This window comes from Rhinopithecus bieti, unplaced genomic scaffold (genome assembly GCF_001698545.2).
Source record: "Rhinopithecus bieti isolate Rb0 unplaced genomic scaffold, ASM169854v2 scaffold_1530, whole genome shotgun sequence".
NCBI classification, from domain to species: Eukaryota; Metazoa; Chordata; class Mammalia; order Primates; family Cercopithecidae; genus Rhinopithecus; species Rhinopithecus bieti.
Genome location: NW_016803808.1, coordinates 3,915,960 through 3,942,130, shown reverse-complemented (window position 1 = coordinate 3,942,130; position 26,171 = coordinate 3,915,960). Strand labels below are relative to the sequence as shown.

Sequence of the window (26,171 nt, the reverse complement as noted above, 5' to 3'; positions counted from 1 at the left end):
GGGAGGGGATGGGAGGGGAGAAAAAGAAAAAGAAAAAAAAATTGTCTCCACAAGCAGAAGGAAGATATTTAATTTCTTAAGAAACTGAATTCCCAAGGTGAATCCCTTCTTTTATAGATGACGAAATCTTACCATGAGGGAGTGACTGGACCACAGCCTCCTAACGGTTACAGAGCCAGGGGGTGACGCCTATGCTGCTGGCTCCTGACCTTCCTCCCCACCTTCCCCATGTTCCGCAAGCCCTAGCCCTAGTTCATGGCAGAGCTAACTCATGAAAACTCAGCACTAGGGCCTATGTTCATTTCTCTGATGTAAGTACATGAAAACCAATCTCACTACACAAAACCAAAACCTGCCAAGTGCGAGCACTGCTTTGTCTCCTGGGCTTACCTCCTTGATCGTGGCGTTTCTTCCCCTCCACGAAAACCACCATCTTCCTCCCTTCTTGGGCATTTTATCCCTCATGATAGATTCCACAGTGGCCTGTTTTAAATGGATGGTAACATAAATAATGGAACAAAAAAAGATCAACTTAGCACATTCAAACCAAAAGAAACATACATGCAAATTAAAGTAAGATTTAAAAAATAAAAATCAGAGAAAACACAACATACTATTTGTGGGTTAAAAATTTTAGAGAAGCAAAACCTAATGGCGTCCAAAATTACATGAAGGTAACTTAAGCATGAAGACTTAAGAAGATGTTAAAGGAATAAACAAACAACAAATAAAATACAACACAACAACAACAACAGAAAAAGAAAGCATTAGAAATCATTAGTGATTAGTAAGACTGGAACTTTTCAAATTAAAGTGGCTAACTGGTTAAGATATTATTACTCTCAATATGATTATAAAATAAGATATGAAATGATTAATATGGGGTAGAGGATAAAACAGTTTTCAACAAAAGGTAAAATGCATAGGATATTTACGAAGTGTAAATTTCTAAACATTTACATTAACAGGTACATTTGATTTAAAATCTCAAGTATTAAAAAGAAAATTCATACTTTTAACTTAGGCAAATGAGTTTAACGGGGAGATTAAATATGAATTGATAATTTTCTACATTTTTTCCAAAGAACAAAATATCTATCTATCTTGAGGTTAATTCCAGGACCAAGGTAAAAGTCATGTAATGTCCCTTCCTCAGTTTACAGAACTTTCAAGTAGCTGACACCTCAGCTAGTAACGAAAGAAAGATTTAAGCTGAAAGATTCAGTCTAACAGGGTGCAGGGAGGCAGATAGGTAAGTAATTTACTATGTAGTTTAAAAGATCTCTATCTGACACAAAAGAAAACCCAACTGCAGTAAAACACAAACCACTCACATCCAGTTCATAAATAGGACAATTCACAAAGCTGTCAATGACCTACTTCCCCTAAATCTACTCATAAATGTAACAAAACCACAATTTAAAAAAAAAAGCAAGCAAGCCAAAGAAAGGAAAAAAACAAACAGGAGTATTTTCAGTCCTTCACAAACTTGCTCTAATGTTCATTTGAAAAACAAACAAAAATAACCTAGAAAATTCTCAGGTAGAAAAGTAGTAAGTAGAACAAGCACTACTGGATATTAAAATATACCTAAATATACTAAAAGAATGCAATGTTGGTATACAAGGACACATATCACAGGAACAGAAAACGAAAGTCCAGAAATAAATCTGAATTCACAGAGAAATGTAACAGAAGGTGAAGTTGTAAGTGCCTCTGAGTGGAGGATAGGGTTAGTTAACATACGGTCCTGGGATAATTCAGTAGCCGTGTCAGACCCTGGAGGATAGGGTTAGTTAATACACGGTCCTGGGATAATTCAGTAGCCATGTCAGACCCTGTGAGCAGCTCACCTGCCTCCCCTTTCTTGCTGACAGATCTGAAACTCTGTTCAAGAATCAGGCTGCAATGCGTGTGGAGAAGGCTGGCTCAACTCCAGAGGATGCACCTCAATGGGTGAAGCCATTCACCGTCATTTCATTGCTTTGCCAAGAACTGCTTTAGAGGTGATCATGCGACTAACTTTGGCCAATGAAATACGAGCAAGCTGCCCCCACCCTCCCGTTTCAGATGTGGCGATATGAGGAGATGATCTGTAGGGCCATCATCTTGTGACCATCAGGGAAAAGCTGAGAAAATCACAAAGAAGCTAACCCAAATTCATCAAGCCTGAAACTGCCAACCTCTAAGATCCTTGTCATATGAGATCATTACTTAAGCCACTTTTAGTCATTCTGTTTCGTAAAACAAAAAGCATCTTCACCAATTCAAGAACTTCCTAGGAAAAAAAAACTGGTTTGGTTCCCAATACCTCCCTCATTAAGCTCAAAATAAAATCTAGATGGATGAAAGATTTTAAAATCTTTCAAAATTTCCAAAACTTGTAAAAATACACCCCATATACAAGAAAGCACAAAAAGAAAATATAAGGCCTATCTTCACAAGTTTTGGAAATGGGGAAGCAGGGCCACTTTAAGTGTGATACAAAACCCAACAGCCATAAAAGATAAGATGGGCAAATTCTACATTTAAAAATAATTTCTATATTAGAGAAATGCCATATATAGAGTCAAAAGTTACTGACTTGTAAAAAGATTTAGCATGCATATCACAAGAACTAATTTAAGTTTCAGAGCCCATGTGGATTTCTTTTTCAGTGAATAAATAAATCCTTTAGCTATATTGCTATTGCAATGGCCTTTTTTCTTATGGATTTGTAAATGTTGAGAACGGTGATATAAAAATGTGTCCCAGGCCATGGATACCATGGCAGAGACAAAATAAAAACCACTTTGGAGAACATGCCCTTAGCCCAGTCCACAAAGGTACCCACAGATAAAGCACCATCCAACATGAGATTGCAGTCCTCAAAACACAACGCATGCACACACACACACACAGACACACACACGTACACACGTGCACATACACACATGCACACACACACGCACACACCTGCACAAGTATGCACACATGCACACATGCAAATGCACACACATGCACATATGTACACACGCACATGCACACACACCGACACACAGGCACAGGCACACACACACATATGCAAACCCAGGAAGAAGCAAGCCTAGACTCAACAAAGTCCGATTAGACCTTCAAGAATCTCAAGTGTTAGAACTGGCTGACCGACTGCAACATCCTAAGGCACACAAAAGCTTGCTAAGCACACAAAGGACACAAACAAGTCTAAGGCAGTCTCTTCAGCAAAGAACGTATAATCTAGTAGGAAGATCTATCATTGAAAATTAACAATTCCCGGCTGACTGTCTATTGAATTGTTTTGGGGAGGATGAGAACACTGCAGGCTGGCAGGTGGCGTGGCTGCCTTCCTAACTCTTCCCTGCAGCCACTTACCTACTCTCCCCTGCAGACTGGGAGCTGCCCAGGCCCTGTACTGGCTCCAGCCTCAGAGAATCAGGCATGGGGCTGGCTTCCTGGCTGAGCAGCACCTGACACTGGCACGGACACCTGTGCCTGACCTCGATGCCTGCTCCACCCCTTCCAGAGTGACACTCATCTCCCTTTGTCCTCACTGGGCTCTGAGGTCCTGGCACCCGTCTGCTCAGCCTCCACCTGTGCCCCTTGCATAGCAGATATTGAGAAAGGAATCTTTGGTCCATGATTGGGAGGTTTTGCCTCGATAAGGAGGAGGGGGAACCACGTGCAAGGTGCAAGAGAGAGATCTGAAACTCCTGGCCTGTATGCTCATGAACTTCAAAACAGCACAGTGGAATTAACTCTGTGGTTTCCACAATAAAAGTGAAATTCCAACCACCCAGATTAAGCCATCCATCATTTCTAGCATCCCCTTTTCTTTCTCATGTTAAAGCTCACCTTTGGCAAAGGTTTCTGGAAGGCCTGCATTGCCAGGAGGAGGGGTGCTGCTGTTGTCCAATTATAGTATCTAACACAAAACAATGAAATAGATGTCAAAAAACTGAGGCTCAGACTGAAAACCTTTCCAGTGTCATATAAAGTAGTCAAGGAAAGCCCAGGACCCCAGCGAGGTCCTTAAAAAGCTCAATACTCTTGCTAGCCCCCACCTCTCCCCCAGGCAGAGGCTCCCGTCCACCTCACCCCAGCCGCTAGTGAGGGCCCAGCAGCAGCCGTGCCAGCAGGGCGGACAGTTGGACATGCCAGCAGCCCAAATCCCACAGTACAGCTGCTGCACCAAACCACAATGTGCTTGGGGTATTTCTTGCCACATGTCAAGGAAAAGGCAACTAGGTGTAAAACATCCATGGCTCAAGGGAGAAAAGCTTGCTAACAGTCTGCAAAAATAAATGTACATCCCTTGCCCTCAGATAATGAAGTTTTCCGTTTTGTGTGTGTGTGTGTGTGTGAGACGGAGTCTCGCTCTGTCACCCAGGCTGGAGTACAGTGGCCGGATCTCAGCTCACTGCAAGCTCTGCCTCCCGGGTTTACGCCATTCTCCTGCCTCAGCCTCCCAAGTAGCTGGAACTACAGGCGCCCACCACCATGCCCAGCTAATTTTTTGTATTTTTTAGTAGAGACGGGGTTTCACCGTGTTAGCCAGGATGGTCTGGATCTCCTGACCTCGTGATCCGCCCGCCTCGGCCTCCCGAAGTGCTGGGATTACAGGCGTGAGCCACCGCGCCCGGCCGATAATGAAGTTTTTCAAAAGGGTAGAGATGTAGGATACTCTGATACACCCATGTACTGCACAGTGTGACTATTCACATTCAATAAGAACATCGAGCTGGGTGTAGTGGCTCACACCTGAAATCCCAGCACTTTGGGAGGCCAAGGTGGGAGGATCTCTTAAGCTCACAAGTTCAAGGCTACAGTGAGCTACAACTGCACACAGCCTGGGAGACAGAGCTATACTTCGTCTCAAAAAGAAAAAAGAAAAAAAGAAAACCTAGTAGAGATGAATACTAAAACTCACAGGACTGAGGGCTATCGGAACCTATCAGCTGTCTTGCCAGTTCTATGGGCATGGAACTCTGACACAGTGAAGACATAATAAAGCAATGTAGCAAAGTCTTGATTTTATATATTTCTAAGGCTTAATGTCTAGGTCTATTTGAAAACATGAAACAGAAACAGTAGCATGCTACCGCCAAAGTGACTTTCAAGAGGTACTTACTTACTCCCAATCTTTACCACGAGATTGGGGTCATCGATAATAGCGGGGTTGTCCACAAACTGTTGATACGACACAGCTTGCTCCAGGAATGCATCTGTGACAGCAATTGTGGAGGATCAGGGAAAAACAAAAAGACATGTCAGCTCAAAATTAGGCCTACCTTTCATTCGCTCACTCACAAGTGTTTTCTGAGAGTTTGTGCATTCCAATTGTGCAGACAATCCTACAAAATGTATTTGTAAAGGCCACGCCATTTTATCTGGAGGGCGGTGTCTGCGCAGCAATGCAGGGAGGCCAGGGCAAGTCTGAGGATGCTGGGGGACGTGTACCTTAGTTGGGGCACATACGTTCACACAGGGAGTAGGGGTGAAAACAGCCTGCATGTACATCTGCACAGGCAGAGTCATGGCTACGCATGGCACAGAGGCCAGGCTCCCTCGGCTGAAGTCATGGTTATTGGGGTGACCCTGGGCAAGCGGTTCACCTCCCAGGCCCCAGCTCCCTCCTCTAGCATGGGGATAATAACCACATCTGCTTCCTAGGGTGGTCATGGGGACTGATAAGGTCGTGAATAGGAAGCACAGGACCCTTCCGAAAACGGGGCCGCCTCCACCACAATCGGAAGCAGGAAGGGCACTGTTCTCAGCGTGCTGGGGCAGCTGCACCCGGATCAGAGCAGAGGAGAAGGTGGCAGGGTCAGGAGGCCCAGACCTCGGCCCTGGACGCTCTCAGTTCTTTGACTGGCTCTGGCAGCTGGGCTGTACCTTGAGCCTTGACTGTGGTTCTGACCATCTCCCTGGCCCGGAGCCACGCCTACTCCTTCCCTGGGAGCCACGCCTACTCCTTCCCTGGGAGCTCCTATTTACCCTGAACCAAACCAAAACCCAGCAGACATCAGACACTAAAAATCTCCTCTGTCCAGGAAAAGAGTCCCTGGGTCATGATGCCAGCCCAACAGGCCTCGACATGTACCCTCAGAGCCCTAATCAGGACCTCCGGGGACTCTCCTGTGGTCTCCTGACTGTGACAATCTGGCCTCACCTGTAAGGACTGGACACTCGCAGATCCTGCTCCATGAGATAACACTCAGATAACGGCGCCCGGCCTCGTCAGTGCTGTCACCCCACCCCCACCAGCTCATGTGTATCAGGGAGGGAACACCCAGGGGACTCGACGGGACACTGGTCTCCTCACGCCAGTGTCCAGAGAGTGCGCTCGCCCCCCCATGACCTCAGAAACACAGTGGGGCTGGGTATTAATGCATGGCCCTAGGAAAACTGAGTGAATGAACGGAGCTGGCGGGACCCAGCACACAATCTTGTTTCCGCTCTCAAAGGAATGGCTGGCACCGGCATGAGAACAAAAAGGCCTCAATCTTTGTGGAAGAAGAAATTCCCAAAGCCTTGAAGGGACAAGGGTGGAGGCAGGAGTCTCAGATGGCAGCCCTGGGTGGAAGGGGAGATGCGGGTGGCTCCTGAGAGGTAGAGGGAAGAAGTATACAGCCTCAGCCCCTTCCCTGCCAGAAATACCACGAGGGGATGGAAAAGAGGAAGTAGTGACGGAGGGGTCGGGAGGAGTGCAGGGTGACTGTGTCTAGTCCCCGTGTCCATCAGCTGATAACTGCTGACTGCGCCCCGCTATGGGGCTTGGGCACACCCGGCCATGGAACTGTCAGGAGGCTCTGGCAGGGCACTGCTATGAATGTGGCAGTGCTATGAATGAATCACCTAAGCCCACCCTATTAACGCCCTTTGAATCCAGCTGGGAAAACTTCCCAGCCCTCCTCTGACCAACTCAGACTTCCCTGCTCCAAGGCGCCGGCACACTTCTCTCCCGCTGCCAACACCCTCTAATTTAATTAGACTGACACCCCCCTCTAGCCTGCAGGTTTCTGGAGGCCGTCCCTGCAGTGCTCGCCTGGGGCACAGGGGACACACAGTGATGGCCTGAGCCATGTGTGACCCACAGAACTCTGAGGCCGGACTGCAAGCTAGAAACATCGGGGTTACGAGTTCGGTGCTATCATTTGTGCTCTCATTAACCACAACCAAGGGAAAAGCTGCCTTGACACGCACCCCTTGGAGAAACCTAAGCCTCTGGTCCTTCTGACCGGCGGCCACCAGAGGGCGACCGCGCGAGGCCCGCGGTACCTTTCGTGATCTCCCGGTGGTCGCTGAGGCCCCCGCAGAGGGAGATGGCGATGGAAGGGAGGTCCCTCAGCCCATCCGAGGTGCTCTCCACGCCACTGTCCACGCCTGAGCTGCCCACAGACTGCGGGGACTGGTTGGCTGACCGGGCTCCGTTGTCGCTGGCATGTTTTGCGAGTCCAGAAGGGTCTCCGCTGGAAGGAGGAAAAGCGGCAGAGACCAGCTGAGGACTGTCCCAGTCCAGGGTCCCACATCGCCATCCAGTGATGCTCTGGCATGTGGCCCTCAGAGCCGCAGACGGCTGCATCTCAGCACAGATGTTTATTAAAGCACCACGACAAGGAAAGAGACATTTAAACGCCTTAGCTTAGGGGACAAAACCATTATTTCTCAGCCGGCTGCATCTCCCTGTATTCCCCTAAAATACCCTGAAGAAGTAAGCTGTCCTCCCTGTTCCCTGCCCTTCCCCTCCAGGCACCAGCCCTGCCCTAGATCGCAGGCGGACTGGGGGTGGGTCCCCAGGATCACGGGAGACCCTCCTGGGGCAAGAAAGGGCTGCACAGCTGCCACTTATTGGGCTGTGGACCATGACCACTGTGGACAACATGACCTCAGGCTTCAGAGGGAGGGCAGTCTGGTGCCTGCACTCCTGTCCCGAGGTGGAGATGCCACCCAGTGCCCACACCCTATGTCCATAGAGAGAGCAGGCAGATTTCACAAGGCAATGGGAGCCTCCCGCTGCCTCTCTCTCACACACTTTTTTTTTTTTTTTTTTTTTTTGAGATGCAGTCTCACTCTGTGGCCCAGGCTGGCATGCAGTGGCATGATCTCGGCTCACTGCAACCTCTGCCTCCTGGGTTCAAGCAATCCTCCTGCCTCAGCCTCCCAAGTAGCTGGGATTACAAGTGCGTGCCAGCACGCCCAGCCAATTTTTGTATTTTCAATAAAGATGAGGATTCACCATGTTGGCCAGGGTGGTCTCGAACTCCTGACCTCAAGTGATCTGCCCACCTCAGCCTCCCAAAGTGCTGGGATTACAGGCGTGAGCCACCGTGCCTGGCTGTCTTGCACACTTTCTAATCAAACATAAGGGAAGACTGGGCTCACACAGAATGGTATTTAGATGATAGAAAATGATGTGAGGAATTAAGAGGAATTTTACTTTTTGGGGAAATACAGGGCTGCCACTTCAGGATCCATGTCTGTGAGGTCATCCAAGTAGACGCCATCAGCACCAAGATGTCGGCTTCGTTTATCTAAAAGGGCGAATGGCTCAAGTTAGAAAACCACTCTTCTAGAAATGACCTCATGGCCTTGTATCTATAGAAACAGCATTTAAACACTATGTGCAGATGTACTCCCAGGTACTCAAACTTCCTAAGAACCACAGTAGTTCCAAATGTGTTCTATTTTGTCTGGTAAAACTGAATGGCAAGAGTTTTTTAGACAAATACTTTGAGGTTTGGGCCCAGCACCGTTGAGGGTGAGAAGCTGGTTTTGATGGACTTCTTCCATGATGATGCTGGAGAAAGAGTGGATTGAGGTCACTCTTGTAGGTACCGAGGCCCCTCGCTAGAGGCCACAGCCTGCGCTTTTCCCATTGGAAAATGGTGGGCAGTACAACATGACTGTAGACCACCAAGGTCCACAAACCAGGGCCGTCATCCACCATCATGTGGCCGGGATCAAGTTAGTTAACTTTGCTGAGCCTCATTCCTCCCCCGTAAAGTGCCTGAAGTGTACTGAGCACTCAACGCATTGAGGCTATTACCATTATCATTACACTTACTATGAAATGATAAAAGCTTTCATTAGGCACTTCCCCATCAATACCCCGAGGCAAAGCATCCGACCCTGTGCATTGTCAGACACTGGGCATGATGCCTTCAAATGCCCTCTTTACTTCTGGCAGAGAATGATGTAATTGGTCCATACAATTCTAGAACACCACACGAAGCTGCTGGGTGGATAGAGATCAGGCCTGGCATCGTTGATACTGACACACAACCAGGAGTGCATTAAACCAATGCAGAGCGCCACTGTGTGCCAACCACTATGCCAAGCGCCGAGGAGAGAAAGGTAAGTTAGATAGAAAAGACTCTTGATCTCAGACTATAGGGGAGTCGGGCAAAAATAAATCAATAAAATAATGATCATTTGAAATCGCGACAAATGGTATGCAGAAATTACAGTGGGTAAGGGGCTGGAAAGCAACACAGGTCAAGAACAGAGGCAGCCAGGATTAACCTAATAATCAGCTTTATTAAAGTCACATTTATGGGTCCCATGGTGTGCTGAAAAGGACTTAACTCTCCCAGGTCTCAGCAGCCCCGGTGTGTAAAATGAGGAAGTTTGCTACATGATCCTCAAGGCCTCCTTCATGCCTGATTTCCTGTGACTAAATTCTGATAATTAAAATATTCCTCCGAAGAGCACAGACTGAACATGATCATTGTCATAGTTCAGTTTCTACCTCAGTTTCCTTGGAACTTTGGAAAGGACCTGTCATTTGAAGAGTGAGCACAAACTATGAACAGGAAGACAGCTGGGGAAACCCAACCTTCATACCTTTTTTCCTAGAAGGAGAATCCGTCTTGTTTGCTGTCTGGACTACACTGGCAGAGGGGGGTTTGAGCTCCTCGATCATGGGCAAGAGTGGCGCTGCTGCTCCTAAGGTCTCCAGGTCTTCTTCATTCACAAACTGCATTTCTGTCTGAGGCTTGTTCTGGTCCAAAAGCGCCCCCCCGGCCAGAGTTGGCGATTGGTCACTAAAAGTGTCTGAAGATTCGCTGTGAATGGCCTGAAAGTGACTTTTATCACAAATTTTTCTAGTGCTCAATGGGCCGGACTCTTTCATCTTATGTGGAGAAGAAGACTAGAGCAAAGAGGAGAGAGGGACAGAGAGAGAAAGAGAAGGTCAGCACAGAGGCAACCAGAAAAACTGGACAGAGAACAAGAAGTAATCAAAAGCAGGCAAGGACTTTTAAGCCTCAGGAATCACCTGGTGATTTCTATACCTGCCAAAAAGTCCGGAAACCAAGATATTAGGTCCAAAGCAAATGAACTTTCCTGTAAAACATCAACTGCCAAAGAGAAGTGAGATTAGCAATGCCAACAGGCAGGAGCACCCTAAATGTTCACTGTTAGATGGCAAGTCTAGTCACACACACTGGGATTCTCTGTGGCCATGAGAATAAATGAATTACAGCTACACCAACAACATGAATGAATCTTGGAAAACTAATCTCTGCTGTTAAGATCAAGTTTAAGGCCGGGCGCGGTGGCTCAAGCCTGTAATCCCAGCACTTTGGGAGGCCGAGGTGGGTGGATCACGGATCGGTCAGGGGATCGAGACCATCCTGGCTAACGACGCTGAAACCCCGTCTCGGACCAAAAATACAAAAAAACTAGCCGGGCGCGGTGGGCGGTGCCGCGCCTGTGAGTCCCAGCTAGCCGCGGCGGAGGCTGAGGCGGGCGGCAGAAATGTGGGGAACGTCGGGAGGCGGCAGCTGCTTGCAGGTGAGCCGATGATCCGCGCACTGCCTCCGCCTGGGGCGACACAGCGCAGGACTCCGTCTCAAAAAAAAAAAAAAAAAAAAAAAAAAAAAAGATCAAGTTTACCCCTTGCAGGGAGCAGAGGGGTCAGTCTGAGCAGTGACCACAAAGAGTGGGGGTTTCCACGCTGCTGGTCACGCTCTGCTTCTCGGTCTCGGTGCACGTTGCACAGATCTGTTCCTGCTGTGAAAATGTATTGAGCTATACATTTACAATCTGTATTTCTCTGTATGTATATCTCAATGAAGTTTACTTTCTCTGTATGTATATTTCAATGAAGTTTACTCCCAAAACATGAGTGAATAAGTAAAGATTTGGTGATAGTTGGTTCACATGAGTGAGAAATTAGCATTTCTGATTCTACCACCAGAGGGATTTCCAGTTACAGAAAAGATTTATTCAAACAAAACCCAAAATGCAATTCATGGGCTAAAAAGAGGGGAAAAGGTATTCACTTCTCTATCTGATCAAACAGCTTCAATGGAAAATGAAAACAATGCTAACAGAAAATCTGCGGTTACAACTATTTTGCCAGAAGAAGGGACGGATTTGCACTTCCATGCTGTTTCTCCAGCAACTAATGACATCAACTTGCAAAGAGAGTTGGCTGGGTCAGCACCATAGCTGTGGACAGGGAAATCAGCATTTTCTGTGAAATCTAAATGCAACCTAGAAAGGAAATGGATCCACAACTTTGGCCTCAACAGACTACTCTCCAAAAAGCTGCCCATCTTGACTCTTTATAAGGAACGTTTTCAATAGTCATTCATTCACTCACTCACTCACTCACTCATTCATTCATATCACAAACACTTATTGGGGATGCAAGAGGCTATAGCATCTTCTAAGGACCTTACAATATTTTTTAAAGCTTGTGATATAATAACATAATTCAAGATGCTTATAATACATTAGCATACCAAGTAAAATTTCTTGAAAGAAAAGACTGTGTTCATTTCATGTTTTTAGAAACACATTTGCTGAACCAATTATGTACCTACATGTAAACCCACTGCATTTCCAAGATAGGGAAACTGGGGCTCAGCGTGCATGTGGCACAGCCAAGGAGAAAGAATGCAAATATTCAGAGGGCCTACAGGTGCCAGATACTTCACATACCTACATTAGCTCTTCTAACCTCCCAACAATTCTGTCATTTTCTCACCATTTTACAGATGAAGACACTGAGGTTCAGGGAAGTCTACTCATTTGCCCAAGGTCACCTTTCTAGCAAGTGGTGGAGTGAGGACTCAAACCCAGAATAACTTGCTGCCTCCCAGGCCCTCATTCTCTCTGCTACACTCAGCTACTTCTCTATGTATTTTGGAGATATCCATAGGGTCAAATTCGGGGTCCCACCAACAATGAGGGCCCAGAAATACTTACTACTTGATGAATCAAAACCTTAAGGTTTTCTGACTTTGTTTATCTATTAGGCTGAAATCTTTCATTTCTGTTCTATCAGCCTTTCCCTCTCCCAGGGCTCTCCCAGATGTCGCTCTCTGTGAGGGACACAAGAACATGTGGATTCCAGTTCTCACAACTCAGCTTCTCTTTCAATGGGCCAAGAGTCCACATCTCTCCCCCTGTGGCTTTGCTCCAGTCATCACTGACCTAGCAGAATCAAGAGCTGGAAGCTATTTTTGTTCACAGTTTCAAGACAGCAAGATTGTGTGTAAGTTGTATTTCTTTAATTTAATTTGCATTTAGCTGTGATAGAAAATGTGGATCCTGGCTGGGCATGGCAGCTCACGTCTACAATCCCAGCACTTTGGGAAGCCGAGGTGGGTGGGTCACTTGAGGTCAGCAGTTCAAGACCAACCTGGCCAACATGGTGAAACCCCGTCTCTACTAAAAATACAAAAATTAGTGGGGCGTGGTGTCACACGCCTGTAATCCCAGCTACTCTGGAGGCTGAGGCAGGAGAATCGCTTGAACCAGGGAGGCAGAGGTTGCAGTGAGCCAAGATAGAGTCATTGTCCTCCAGCCTGGGTGACAAAGTGAGACTGTCTCAAAAAGAAAAAAGTAAATCCTAAGAGGAATCCCATGGGTTTAAAATCTACAAAAGCAATGAGAGCTCTCTATAATGTTGGTAATGTGGAAGAAAGTAATTCCAACATTCAAGGCTAATCCTTAATATATTTTGGTTTACCTCTGGCTTCTGGTAGCTGTGTTTCTTGGCTATGCTATGATACTAATTCCATGTAATTTAAGCTAAGTTAGAAATCTTCGGTCTGTGGCAGAATTGAAGAGACACTCACCTTAGCAGCCTGCGGCAGCTCTCCCCACAGCCAGAGCATTTCTGGGTTCTTCTGCCCCGTCCTGTCCGTGGACTTGCTGACCAATTCTGAATCACTTTTAGGTGTTGAAGGTCGGGAACAGGAAGGACTTAAGAAAACACAAAGCGAAAATTAAGGTGGGAAAAGAAACTTCTGTAAATGTTTTGGGCCCAGCTCCATGGCTCAAATAGCCCGGAAAATGCACCCCCAGCTGTCGTTCGCTCTGAGCAGAGCCTCATGACAAATCCCTCCTCCGGCCACCAGGGGGCAGTGCAGCGCGTCCCGTGGAAGGCGCTCCACGTGGGTCGCCCGCCCCACCCTGCCGCCTGCTGCGCCGCAGAGGAGAGGAGAAAAAGAAGTAACCCAGAAAAGAATGTTTTACAAAAGAAAGCGATGGAAAGAGAAAGGGAAAAATAGTCTGTTCTTACCTCAAAAAGACCACCCTTCCCCACCCCACTCTGCACTCGCATTTCCTGCATTCTGCTTCCAAACCAAGTTCCTCTGCTGTCAGATGTCTGCAAAAGGGTCTTGGTTGGCTCCCGCAGGCACTCATTAGAGTCTATATTTTAAATATTTATAATCTGCACTGGCCTCGGAAACAGGGAATTATATGCCAGTTTTACCAAAGATGCTGGATGCCACAAATAAACTCGATAACGTTGGGCAGGAGCCTCCAAGTTGAAATTTTCTAAGATCTTATGTCTTCCAGGAATATTTGACAAGGGACTCACCAACTGGCTAAGGCTCGCTCAGTAACCACCTCCATGTTTCCTGAATTTTTACTCTGAAGACCCAAATGAGGTCTTACTTCTGCCCAGCCAAAGTAACCATCCAAAAGTCACTAACTTATCCACAAGATCCTTACCGTATTCTAAACAACTTAGAGAAATATTATTTACAGCAGCAACTCTTGTAATTATTTATTGCCGCATAATAACATGGTTAATTATTGCTTATTTTCCCGCATCATTTCCTCTAGAAGAAGACTGCAGAGTTTTCAGACAAAGCAGGAAATAAAACTTTGCAGTTTCCCCTGCTATCTTCTTTCCCAGACCTTATCTATTCTTCGGAGACTGATGCTCCTGGTCTCATTTATCTTTGAGTTAGAGTTCAACTCCAATTGAATACAACTTTCCTGTCAATACAAGGTGAGTTCATGATGATCCATAACTTGTATCCAACAAACACGGACCCTATGGGCTAAACCGATCCTGAATCTCTTTGCTCAAGCTTCATAGAGTAGCTAGACCAAGCGCCCCCTCTCTCATCTCACACGGAAAGGCAGAGGGTGGTCCCTGCTCCCTTGGTGCCCCCGACTCCCAGCCCTTCTAACGACGTACTGCCACGGGGTAGCCTGTACCCTCTCTTTCTCCTGCCTGGGGAGAGGAGGCTCCTGACATCACACTAGGAGAGCTTCTGCAACGGGACACCCTGCTCCCAACAGACACACATTTCTGCCCTTTAGGGAGCAGTCCTATGAGAAGGCACGTGGGGCCCCCACACATCCGTGTGAGAAAACCTGGCCTTTCAACCTCCTTGCTCCTCCAGTTCTACAATTGGACTTCTCCAAAGAGACAACGCTTTTATGGCACTGAAGCATCTACAGTCCCATGTTCAGTATCACTGCAATGGGAAAAGTGCAGGCTGTGGCCTCCAGCGAGGCGCCTTGGTACCTACAAGTTTGACCTGAATCCACTCTTTTTCCAGCATCATCGTGGAGGAAGTCCATCGAAACTGGCTTCTCACCCTCAATGGTGCTGTGCCCAAACCTCAAAGTATTTGTCTAAAAAGCTCTTGCCACTGTTTTACCATACAAAATAGAACATATTTGGCTATAAGCTCTTTGGAGCAATAAATTATCTCACTGCCACCAAATGAAATAAAGTCCTTTAGACAAAGCTTGCTCTGAGCAGGGGTCGGCAAACATTTTCTGTAAAGAGCCCAGTGGTAGATATCTCGGCTTTATGGGTTTTATGACGTCTGTCGCAACTACTCGCTGCCGTGGTGGTGTGAAAGCAGCCACAGCCAGTATGTAAACCAACTGTCTATGCCCGGGAAAGCTTGACAGAGGCACATGGTGGACCAGATTTGACCCATGGGCCGTGGTTTACCAACCTCTGCTCTAGCAGAACAAAAATGTGGAACACGGTTCTCCTGCAGCGACTCCCAACTCCAGAGTTCCTAACATTCTGGTCCCTTCCTAAAAGCCACAAGCCACGAAACAAAGCCATAGAGGCCCTCAGGCATGCCAACTCATGCGTAAGGAGCCCAGCCCTACACGAAAGTCTAAGCTGCAAGTCCCTCCCCGACAGCAAACAGGCCACCACCATAAATGCTGCCCGTTCAGGCCACAGCAGCCCTTCTCCAAAGGTCCTGTGCACAAATACAGACGTGCTTTCTGCTGACCGTCACTGAGGGAATTCAGATGGACCGAAGAGGACCCAGGAACGGCGCCCACTGCCAAGTGGGATTTACCAGAAAGATGACTCCAAAGTGCTCTGTCATCAAATATTATTATTTTAAGATCAAGGGGTTGTTCAAAAAAGTAAGCTTACAAGGTCGATGACTGATGTTCATAAATAAGGTATTTATTAGCCTTATCAAAGTTTTCAGTATTTTTGCCAGTCCCAATAAGGCTCATTAGTTATAACTGTTTATGACTTTGTTTTCCTCATTCTAAACGGACTTTTCTTCTGCAAATATAGCCTCTGAATGAAGTACATCCTGAGGTCTGGTTCTTTAATCAAAAAGAAAAAAAGGTTTTCCCATGTACAGATTAACCGTAGCTTCATTTGCTAAGGGCTTATAAAGTAAACCATGTAAGTCCACAAAGTAGGTAGGCCAAAACTGAGGGAATGAAGGCGGAAATCTGAGATGGCTGCATCGAATGAACACACCAACCTGTGATCCTCAGCCTGAGACCCAGCCCATTCTCCAAGATTCTGTTCTAGAAATGCTGCGGAAAGTGTCTGACTCCATTATTCAGACAGCCCAATAAACTGCTTAAATGGTTATAATAAATTCGAGTGGTATTCTAAAAATATCTTGTAAACTTATTTGTCAAACAACCCTAGACAGAAAACAGAAGATCATGTTCCCAAGCCATATTTCATTATTCTCATTTTCAAAGCACTCCACAGAATTAGGTAAAATTATTTGCTTAACCATAATTTCCAGAGAGTCAAATTTAGGAATTAAAAAAAAAAATCTGATCATCGACAAATGCTTATAATGAAAGGAAGAGAGAAATCTATAGACATATTTTTTCATAAGTAATTTGGTTAGTGAAATCGATTTGTAGGAGTTAGATCAAAATTTTCACTTCATATAATCTATAGGTATTTTCTTCATAAGTAATTTGGTTAATGGTAAAATACACTTATAATAAGAGTTAGATCAAATTTTTCATTATTGAATACATCCCAATGGGGAAAGTAACTCCTCTACCTTTCCGGAGGATGGAACAGGGAAGACTGTGGAGGGCAAGAACTAGACAGACCTCCCTCGGCCGCATCTGCAAGATGAGGGGCAGTCCTTTTGCAATCTACCAGGCTACTGGATACCACCACGTGATACACATTAAAAGAAAGACAAAATCAGAGGTCAATTACATCAAGTAAGATTTTATAAAGTATATTATATAAAGATTATATATAAGATTATATAAAGTATTTGACTACTCTCAACAATGACATTTTTAAGAAAATAAACTCAGGCATCTGATAATGGCAGAGCACTGGATATTGAAATTGCTAAGAAACCAGTGTGAATTTTCTGAGACAGAAAAACAGGAAACTGCCAAATGACCTATTTCACTTTCTGTTTCACCCACGTGTAGGAGTGATCGTGTCTGGTCACACTTCGGTGCTGAATCAAACTACATAATCCAAAAATCTGATCGTGTATGCTGTCAACTGTCTCTTTACAGAAAATACCTAATTCCAAGTGTGGAAATGTAGCTATTTATCCTTATTTGTCATTCCATTTGGTGACGGTCCAATCTACATAACCTGACTCAGTCATCGTGCTGCATTCATGAGGCAAAACGTTACAGATGTTTGGAGCATTAAACATGCTCAGAGTTGCGTTTAAAGTATTTCTTTTAAATCCTTAAAATTAACCTACAGTGCTTGAACAGAGTTTTCAATCTATTATTGGGTTCTAAATATTCTACGTTATTTTCTGCCTACACCACTATTTTTCCCTCCACTATTTTATCTCCACAGACCTAGAGAAAGAATGAGAATCTAGAAAGGTCTTATATCTGCACTGTCCGTTATAATAAACCACCAGCTACAGGTGGCTCCTGAGCACTTGAAATGTGGCTGGTCCAAATTGGGATGTTCTGCACATGTCAAATACAGAATGGAGTTTAAAGACTTGGTATGAAAACAGAAATGTGACGTATCTCATTAATAATTATTTAAAATTGATTGCTTGTTGAAATGATATTTTGGAAATACTGTGGTCAAATGAAATATAGCTTTAAAATTAATTTCATCTTTTTTTAACTTTTTAAAAATAGGGCTACTGGAAATCTTAAAATTACATATGGAGCTAGTTATTATGTTTCTATTGAACAGGGCTAGGCTCTGACGCAGCCGACCTCCATGCAGGGACTTTGTCACAGGCCTCAGCCTCAGCCTGCTGGACTAACCTGCGACATCAGTATTGGCTGGAAACCAGACATGGGACGTGTCTATTTTCTCTCCAGCCTCCATGTCAGCACACACTGGGGACTGCCGCTTGCTAATGCCCAAGGTTACCCTGATCAAACTGGAACTGGGGTGGCGTTTTGATAAGACTGGCTTTAGGCAGGAACCCAGAGTTTCTAGGGGCTCGCACACTTCTACTTCAGATTCCAGAAGCAAATCTAAAGCATGAGGTGTACAAATAATCCAAGGATGTCACTGGCATTTAGATCAGCGTTTCTCAGTCTCTTTTTCATTATCACCACACCCCCGAGCAGTCTGAGAAATTCATAGCCCAGCTCCACTCACCATGAAATTTGAATGCTATGGCCCCTTAGAGACCACAAACCATTATAATGTCTAAGATTCTGTTGCCACCCAAGAATGAATTTTCATCCCAGTGGGGGTTATATTACTTCCTGCGTTGAGAACACAGGATTTAGATCTATCCTCTTCCCCCAGTCCTTTGAAAACTAGCTGGGGGGCTCACTATTCCCACAGGCTTCACTGATGTAAACATCTCTGGGGTCATCAGGATGGCATTTGCACAGTGAGCAGCTCTAGTTCTCCAAGTTTTCCTCTAGGGCAACTTGTGAGTTCATTTCAGGGAAATAAATATTCTTGAATTCGGCAGAATGGATTAAGTGTGGGGGGAGGCATCATTCTAATAACCCTGAACGACCTCAGCGGCTCCTGAAGCAATGTCTGTGTTTTTGAATTTTACTTAGGGCTAAGTATCAAGAAAGGCTCTGCCACTTTGTTTTCTCCTATTAACAATTAGCATGATGTAATTTACATGTTTTTCCTTTCAAGTTCACCTCCAGGGAGCTACAGCCATATCTGCAGATGGAGTCTGACACCAGATATAAGTGTATGATCTGAACATGTTCTGTTTTTAATCGTAATCTGTACCTCCTACTCTACACTGTGTTTTTCCTGGTCCTAATTATTTTCACTTTTCATTTCTATTTCATTCTTTTCTTAGAATTGTTCCCCTGGGCCAGGGGAACAGCTTACCTGGGAGTGGGCGACCACTCTCTATCTGAATTAGGGTATGAGGCTGACTGAGGGTAAATCACGGCTGGGGAGAGGTTTTCCTTAGGAATATCATCTTGGAATGGAGATATATCATTAGGAAGAGTTCTGGAGGAAAAAAATAAGAAGACTAAAGTCAGAGAATTCTTAATGATAGATTCACAATCAAGTTCCAATTTTTTCTTGATTAGCTCTAAGTGCTTTGTAATTAACATGATCTCTTTAAACACCCAGACCTGTTCCAGGCAGTGGGAGGGGAGAAAGTGATACCGGCATCCATAAATGTGTCTATGTGCTAATGCTCTGGCTGAATTCTAAATGTAAAATGATTTTCTTTCGGCATTTGGACTCGGACACGCGTGCGGTGATCACACTGCTGGCTCCTCCCATCATGCCACCTCCTGTTACCCTACACAGTCACGTTCCAAAAGCCTGGGAAGTAGAGCGGCCCCAAACCAGCCCCAGGGTGGTCTAAAACCCCTGCCAGGTACAGGCAGAGCTGCCGAATAACTCAATGACCATGCGCTGATCATGTTTCGTCTAGCAGAAGAAATAAATGGTTACAGAATATGCCTTATGGTTACAGAATAACTGCAAACGGCCTAGTCTCAGGTATAAGCACACTCACTACTAAATACAATTCACAATTTCAATCATGCAGAGGCCATCTGTCTGTATGTTGATATTACCTGGAACACCTACCACTAAATTTTGGACGTAACAGTCATGCAGAGAAGGCCATTATAAGAAGCCCAATGACACTGGTTCTGAGCCTGTCACAGGTTAGAGGCTGTAGTTGGGAAAAGCAATATTTGTTGCCAGTTGTCATCTCTTCTTCACCAAAAAAAAAGATATATTCTATTCTGAATAATGACGCAGGAAGATACTCCTGATGTTCCTTATCCCTTCTTTATGTTAGCAAAATTATCAAAATTACACTGAATTACATAAAATCTGAAACATCAAATATCCTCTCAAAATGAATTTTATCTTTTAAAACTGGCATTTTCACCAAAATAGTAATACATACAAACAGAATTTCACTACACTGTTAAAAGCAAAGAAAAAGGAAACAAAATTTTCATTAAACTTTGGACCTAAGTCAAAAGGAAAAAGGACAAAGTTTGCTTATAGAGAAAACAGCATTTTCTTCATTAACTTTTAAGCCTGAAATCAGCACTTGCCTATAAATCAGCCCAACTGTGCACGGTTGGTGCTCAAATAAGAATAAATAGGTTCCAAGAAAATAGGTTTGGTCATGAACTATTCATTTGCTCAGTTCCTGTTTCTTGACTCCATCCCAGGCTGCTAAAGTGATCAGCCAAGGAGGTTTGGCATCACCAACTGTCTCTTGGCTACAGCACAGCAAATCTTTATACCACTCTAGGACTGGGTCCACATGATTCCAAAATTCAGCCTAAAATAGGGGTCCCCAACTCCTGGGGTCTGTGCCCCTGTCAGAACCTGGGCCACACAGCAGGAGGTGAGTGGCAGGCAAGCTGGCAAAGCTTCATCGGTGTTTACAGTCGCTCCCCATCCCTCACATTACCGCCTAAGCTCCTCCTCCTGCCAGATCAGTGGCAGCATTAGATTCTCATAGGAGCAGGAACCCTGTTGTGAACTGCACATGAGAGAGATCTGGGCTGCACACTCCTTATGAGAATCTAATGCCTGATGATCTGTCACCCATCACCCCCAGATGGGACTGTCTAGTTGCAGAAAAACAAGCTCAGGGCTCCCACTGATTCTACACGGTGGTGAGTTGTATAATTATTTCATTATATATTACAATGTAATAGTAATGGAAATAAAGAGCACTACGAATGTAATATGCTTGAATCATCCTAATACCATCCACCCCCAGTCCATGGGAACATTGTCTTCCACAAAACTGGTCCCTAGTGCCAAAAAGGTTGGGGACCACTGGTCTAAAACACATAAAAGAATAAGGAATTATGGGGGGAAAGTTTATAAAAATAATCTCGAACAGGTAACCGTCTGATTCTGGCACAGCCCCTCCACCCCGAATGGTTATTACCTGCTGCTCTCCGGCAGCTCCATGGCCTCATCCGAGCTCATCTCAATGGGGAACATATCCTCATCCTCAGACGTGTTCATGCTGTCATCTCTCTTCAGGCTGTCCAGCTGGGACTTTCTCCTCCTTTTTCTTCTCTTCTTTACTACAGAGCTGCTTGACGGCGTCTCGCTGGGAGCGATCACTTGGGCAGGCGTGCCGGGATCCAGGCCTCTTATCCTGTCCACAGAGCCTCTCTTCAGCTGACATTCCATTCTCGAAGCTCCTTCTGACAGGATGGGGGAGGTGGCCAGGTGCGTGGGGATGACTTCCTGAGAAAAGAACACATTTTCTACAAAAAGCCTCGTTAATTCGGGTGAAAGGAGCAGGGCCTTGCCAGAGGCCTCCAGGATTCATTTCAGAGGCCAAGTACCTCCTGGGGAGGGCCACAGCAGACAGGCCAGCTAGAGGCCACAGCCACGGTGACCAGGAGATGTGGCTGCCCAATCTGGTAGATGATCAGAAAGCCAACAATGTACTGAATGCCACTTTGTACTCAATCTTGCATTTATGTAATTTTAACAAGGGGAGGTAATTCTCAGTGATCTCAAGCCTCCGAAATTCAACTGTGGCTGAAATATCCAGAGCACAGAGAAAAAAAATGGGCTTTGACTCACCATATTATGCTGAGAATTGGATGCACTCTTGCACTTCTGTGTAGATGTGGGTGTGCGTGGGTGGGTGTGAGAGACAGAAAGAGAGATAATGTGTATTGTGTATTTTTTATATGCACTGAATTAAGATAATAATGATCTAAAAACCAAAAACACATAAAACAACCGACAGCCCCACCCAAGAACCTGCCTGCACCAGGGCAGGTTCAGGGAGGGCCCTGAACAACGAGGAAGCAGATACTGATCCTCTCTTTAAAGACAAAAGGAAAAAGCACAACCCGTCCATTTAGTAGTTGTTTGTAAAGATTCAGCAGTTTTTATAAAACTCTAGTAATCATTTTATTAATGAATGCCTCGTTGTGTATGAGAAATTTGTTGACAATAAGAATATACAGAAAACAGAGGGAATAAATAAAAATGTGCTGCTGATCATTCAAGTAGGTTTGGAGAGCTTCAGACATGCTGAAATATAACATCTACACCTGAGACATGCAGCTGTGAGACGTCATCTCACCTGGCTGCTGGACTAGACCAACTAGAGAAGCAGCACAAATTCTCAGGTCAAGAGCAGAGAAGGGCCCTCGCTGTCCGCAGGCTGGCATGGAATGGGCAGCCAGGCAGACCCCTGCAGGCACATGCAGCACCAAGCAGTGCTGAAGGACACAGGCTCCCCAGCTTCCAGCAGCATCCCGGAGGTCCTAAGAGGCATCTGTATGTTGCTGAACATTCTCTGGCCTCCAAGGCCCCACCTCCCCACAGGCACCCTGTCAGACAAGCAAGACCAGCAAGCAGGCCCCATACAGGTCCCGCTGCATGCTGGCCCAAAATGCTTCCTCAGCTCCGGCAGCCAAGAATCTATCTAAAGCCAGGTACAAATAGAAATTAAAAATGCAGGTATCCACATGCAGTGGAAAGAGTTTCTGTCAAAGGCCATTAGGAACCAATTAGTATTTTCGGAGTCTTCCCATCTAAGAGAGGTGAAGAGCAGGTGGGCAGGGATCCCCAGTATCAACAGAGTTACTCTAGAACATGGAAGGGGAGATGCTGGGTCCTCCCCAGGCACCACCCTTCTGGGTGGGCAGGATGGAGGCAGTGCCTGCCTCCATCTGTCCCAACGCTGCAATTATGGACACTTGCTTTAAAACCTGGAGCTATGGGCCGGGCGCAGTGGCTCAAGCCTGTAATCCCAGCACTTCGGGAGGCCGAGACGGGCGGATCACGAGGTCAGGAGATCGAGACCATCCTGGTCTACACGGTGAAACCCCGTCTCTACTAAAAAAAAATATAAAAAACTAGCCGGGCGAGATGGCAGGCACCTGTAGTCCCAGCTACTCGGGAGGCTGAGGCAGGAGAATGGCGTAAACCCGGGAGACAGAGCTTGCAGTGAGCTGAGATCCGGCCACTGCACTCCAGCCTGGGCGACAGAGCGAGACTCCGTCTCAAAAAATAAAAAATAAATAAATAAATAAAACCTGGAGCTATAAAGAGCCATTCCTTTTTAATCATGGCTGCCTTCCTGGAAAGGAACTAGTTCAAGTCAATTTCATTCAGGAACCCCTACATCAGACCCCTTTAAGGTGCTTCATCTGTGAACAAAAGAGTTAAAGACGTGGTTTGTCTCAGTAGAAAACATAACCATAAATCATGACCTTGGATTTGGCAAAGGACTCTTACATGTATATGACACCAAAATCATACACAACAAAAGAAAAAACAGCATACATTAAAAAGATAAACACAAACTTTAAAAAGAAAGAAATTAGACTTCATTACAACTAAAAACTTTCGTGCTGCAAAGGACACCATCAAGAAAGTGAAAAGAGAACCCACGCAATGGAAGAAAATATTTACAAATCATATACCCGATAAGGGACTTGTACCTAGAATATATAATGAAGGCATACATGACAGTAGTAAAAAAGAAAAACAACACACAGACACACACAAACTAGCAAAGGATCTGAATAGACATTTCTCCAAAGATTCAGAAATGGCCAATAAGCACATAAAAAGATGTCAGACACCACTAGTTATTAGGAAAATGCAAATCATAACCATAAAGAGATACACGTCACATCCACTAGAATGATTAGAATCACAAAATCAGAAAAGTATTGGCAAAGATGTAGACACATCAGAACTCTTTGTGTGCTGCTGGTGGGAATATAAAATGGAACAGCTGCTTAGTAACACAGTCTGGCAGTTCCTCAGCTGTTAAATGTAAAGTTACCACACGGCCCAGCAATGCCATTCCTAGGTATATAACCAAGAAAAATCAAATGCATGTGTCCACACAAAAACTTGTATACAAATGTCCACAGCTGCATTGTTTACAATGGCTAAAAGGTGGAAACAATCCAAGTTGTTTGTAATGATGAATGGAACAGATGAACGGACATGGTCTATGGATACAATGGAATACTATTCAGCCATAAAAAGGAATAAAATATTGATACATACTAAAACCTGGATGAACCTTGAAACATTAATCAAAAAAGGCAGGATACTATAATTCCATTTAAAAGTTCAGAATAAGGAAATCTATAAGAGACAGAAAGACTAGTGGTAACTTAGGGCTCAGGGGTTGGGGGTAGAGTATAGGGGAGGCGATATCTAAAGGGTATGGTGTTTCTTTTGGGGGTGATGAAAATGTTCTAAATTTGACTGGTGGTGATAGTTGCACCTGTCTGTAAATATACTAAAACCACTACGTGTACACTTGAAATGGGTAAATTGTGTATATGTGACGTATATCTCAATAAAGCTATTAAAATTTTTAAAATATTTTTTAAAGTAATTCAGCCACTTACTTAATAAAAGAACATTAGGCATTTGAGATTTGACACACCAGTGTAATCTGTACACCTCTGACAATGGTCCAGGCCCATGTGTGAAGTCCATCCCTCTGTCTCCTGGGAAGTCGTCAGCAAACTGAAGCCAGCCAGGAGAGCTGAGTCTGTGTGGACTCAGCACACCCCCAGGCCATCTGGCTCAAATCCCTCATACAGATCAATGCCCACTTTTCTCTGCCCCATTGTCCACACAGCCAGGGCCAGTATTACTTTGCACAAGCTTCCGCGGTGTCTCCAGATAACCATTGCTCAAAGCTCAAAACTAGGAAGTAACCCTGACCACCCAGCCCTCCTTACCTGATCATTATCTGTTTCTTGAACAAAAAATGCTTCTCCATTATCTCCCAATTTCATGTGCAAATCCACAGATTCCCCATTGATTTCTATGTCAACCTGAGGGGAAAACATAGTTAAGAAAAGAATGAGCTGCCTTCACCAGAACAGGAGACCTCGTGGGGAGAGCCAAGTCTCTGTGGATACGCTGTCACCACATATACCCTGAAGTGCCGCACAACTCCCAGTCTCAGTCAGGCAGTCCCATCCGAGGGAACGGCCACTCGTGCACCGGAGGAGCTCTGGGCTGGGGAGGGCAGGCCCCTGACCAGGCGGCCACTTGAGCACTGGAGGAGCTCTGGGCTGGGGAGGGCAGGCCCCTGACCAGGCGGCCACTTGAGCACTGGAGGAGCTCTGGGCTGGGGAGGGCAGGCCCCTGACCAGGAAAGAACGAACCCAAACAGTAGGTCGGTGCAAAAATAATTGCGGTTTTGGCCATTATTATAATTATTAAAAATAGTGGCAAAAACTGCAGTTGTTTCTGCAGCAAGCTAATAGAAAGATTCCTCCGAGACCACCTGGTCTAACTCCTCCTTTCTCGGCTGAGGAGCTAGGCCAGACAAGAGGAGGGACCAGACCAGGGTCACACGGCTGGTGAGAGTTCAAGCTGCAATCAAAGCTTCCCCAGCCCCAGACATTAGAAATTACACCCTGGAAAACTCACCAACTATTGGCTGGGATCCTTCACCCATACTCAAGGAAGAGCTTCCACGTGAACTTAACTCAAAGGACGAATCATGAGACCTCATCCCAAAATCCACATTAGGTGGGGGCATGAAATGTCTATTTGTAAATATTTGTTTCTTTCCATTTGTGTGGCAGATTGTCTGCTACAACTGGCCACATCAATATCCCGGTCCTACCTGCTCTTCCAGAACCTTTGCTACTCCTGAAAATAAACTAGAAATAAAAATCTAAGCTCGCAACTGACTGAACGGACCCCCTCTTGGTCAAGGAGATGCCAGAGAAACCTTGAGAACTGAGTTCCGGCCGGGCGCGGTGGCTCAAGCCTGTAATCCCAGCACGTTGGGAGGCCGAGACGGGCGGATCACGAGGTCAGGAGATCGAGACCATCCTGGCTAACACCGTGAAACCCCGTCTCTACTAAAAAATACAAAAAAAAAACTAGCCGGGCGACGTGGCGGCGCCTGTAGTCCCAGCTACCCGGGAGGCTGAGACAGGAGAATGGCGTGAACCCGGGAGGCGGAGCTTGCAGTGAGCTGAGATCCGGCCATAGCACTCCAGCCTGGGTGACAGAGCGAGACTCCGTCTCAAAAAAAAAAAAAAAGAGAACTGAGTTCCAGGCCATGATGGAATGCGAGATAGGACATGCTTCCTCATACCCCACCTTAGTAACCGCCATTTCAAAAGGGCCAAACAGAAACCAGCCCTTTCAAAAGACTCTGCACTGGTATCAGCAAAAGAAGCTACTCTGCTTTTTTTTTTTTTTTTTTTTTTTTTTT

General features: G+C 45.5%; 1 protein-coding gene across 7 annotated transcripts in view; it reads right to left on the bottom strand.

The window, feature by feature from the left end:
- The window catches only part of LPIN1 (lipin 1), a 149,647-nt gene that overhangs the window by 36,341 nt on the left and 87,135 nt on the right, over positions 1 to 26,171 (bottom strand). For 5 of the 7 annotated variants that reach the window (XM_017854046.1, XM_017854078.1, XM_017854061.1 and 2 more), the window contains 11 exons: positions 24,673 to 24,768; positions 20,874 to 21,181; positions 18,818 to 18,943; positions 16,557 to 16,664; positions 13,092 to 13,218; positions 9,844 to 10,150; positions 8,438 to 8,531; positions 7,279 to 7,469; positions 5,129 to 5,222; positions 3,853 to 3,922; positions 391 to 483 (listed from right to left, as the gene is read on the bottom strand). In XM_017854046.1, coding sequence (XP_017709535.1) covers positions 391 to 483; positions 3,853 to 3,922; positions 5,129 to 5,222; positions 7,279 to 7,469; positions 8,438 to 8,531; positions 9,844 to 10,150; positions 13,092 to 13,218; positions 16,557 to 16,664; positions 18,818 to 18,943; positions 20,874 to 21,181; positions 24,673 to 24,768 — 1,614 coding nt within the window. The remainder of the gene's footprint in view (positions 1 to 390; positions 484 to 3,852; positions 3,923 to 5,128; positions 5,223 to 7,278; positions 7,470 to 8,437; positions 8,532 to 9,843; positions 10,151 to 13,091; positions 13,219 to 16,556; positions 16,665 to 18,817; positions 18,944 to 20,873; positions 21,182 to 24,672; positions 24,769 to 26,171) is intronic. The other 2 variants (XM_017854054.1, XM_017854087.1) reach the window with 2 other exon arrangements.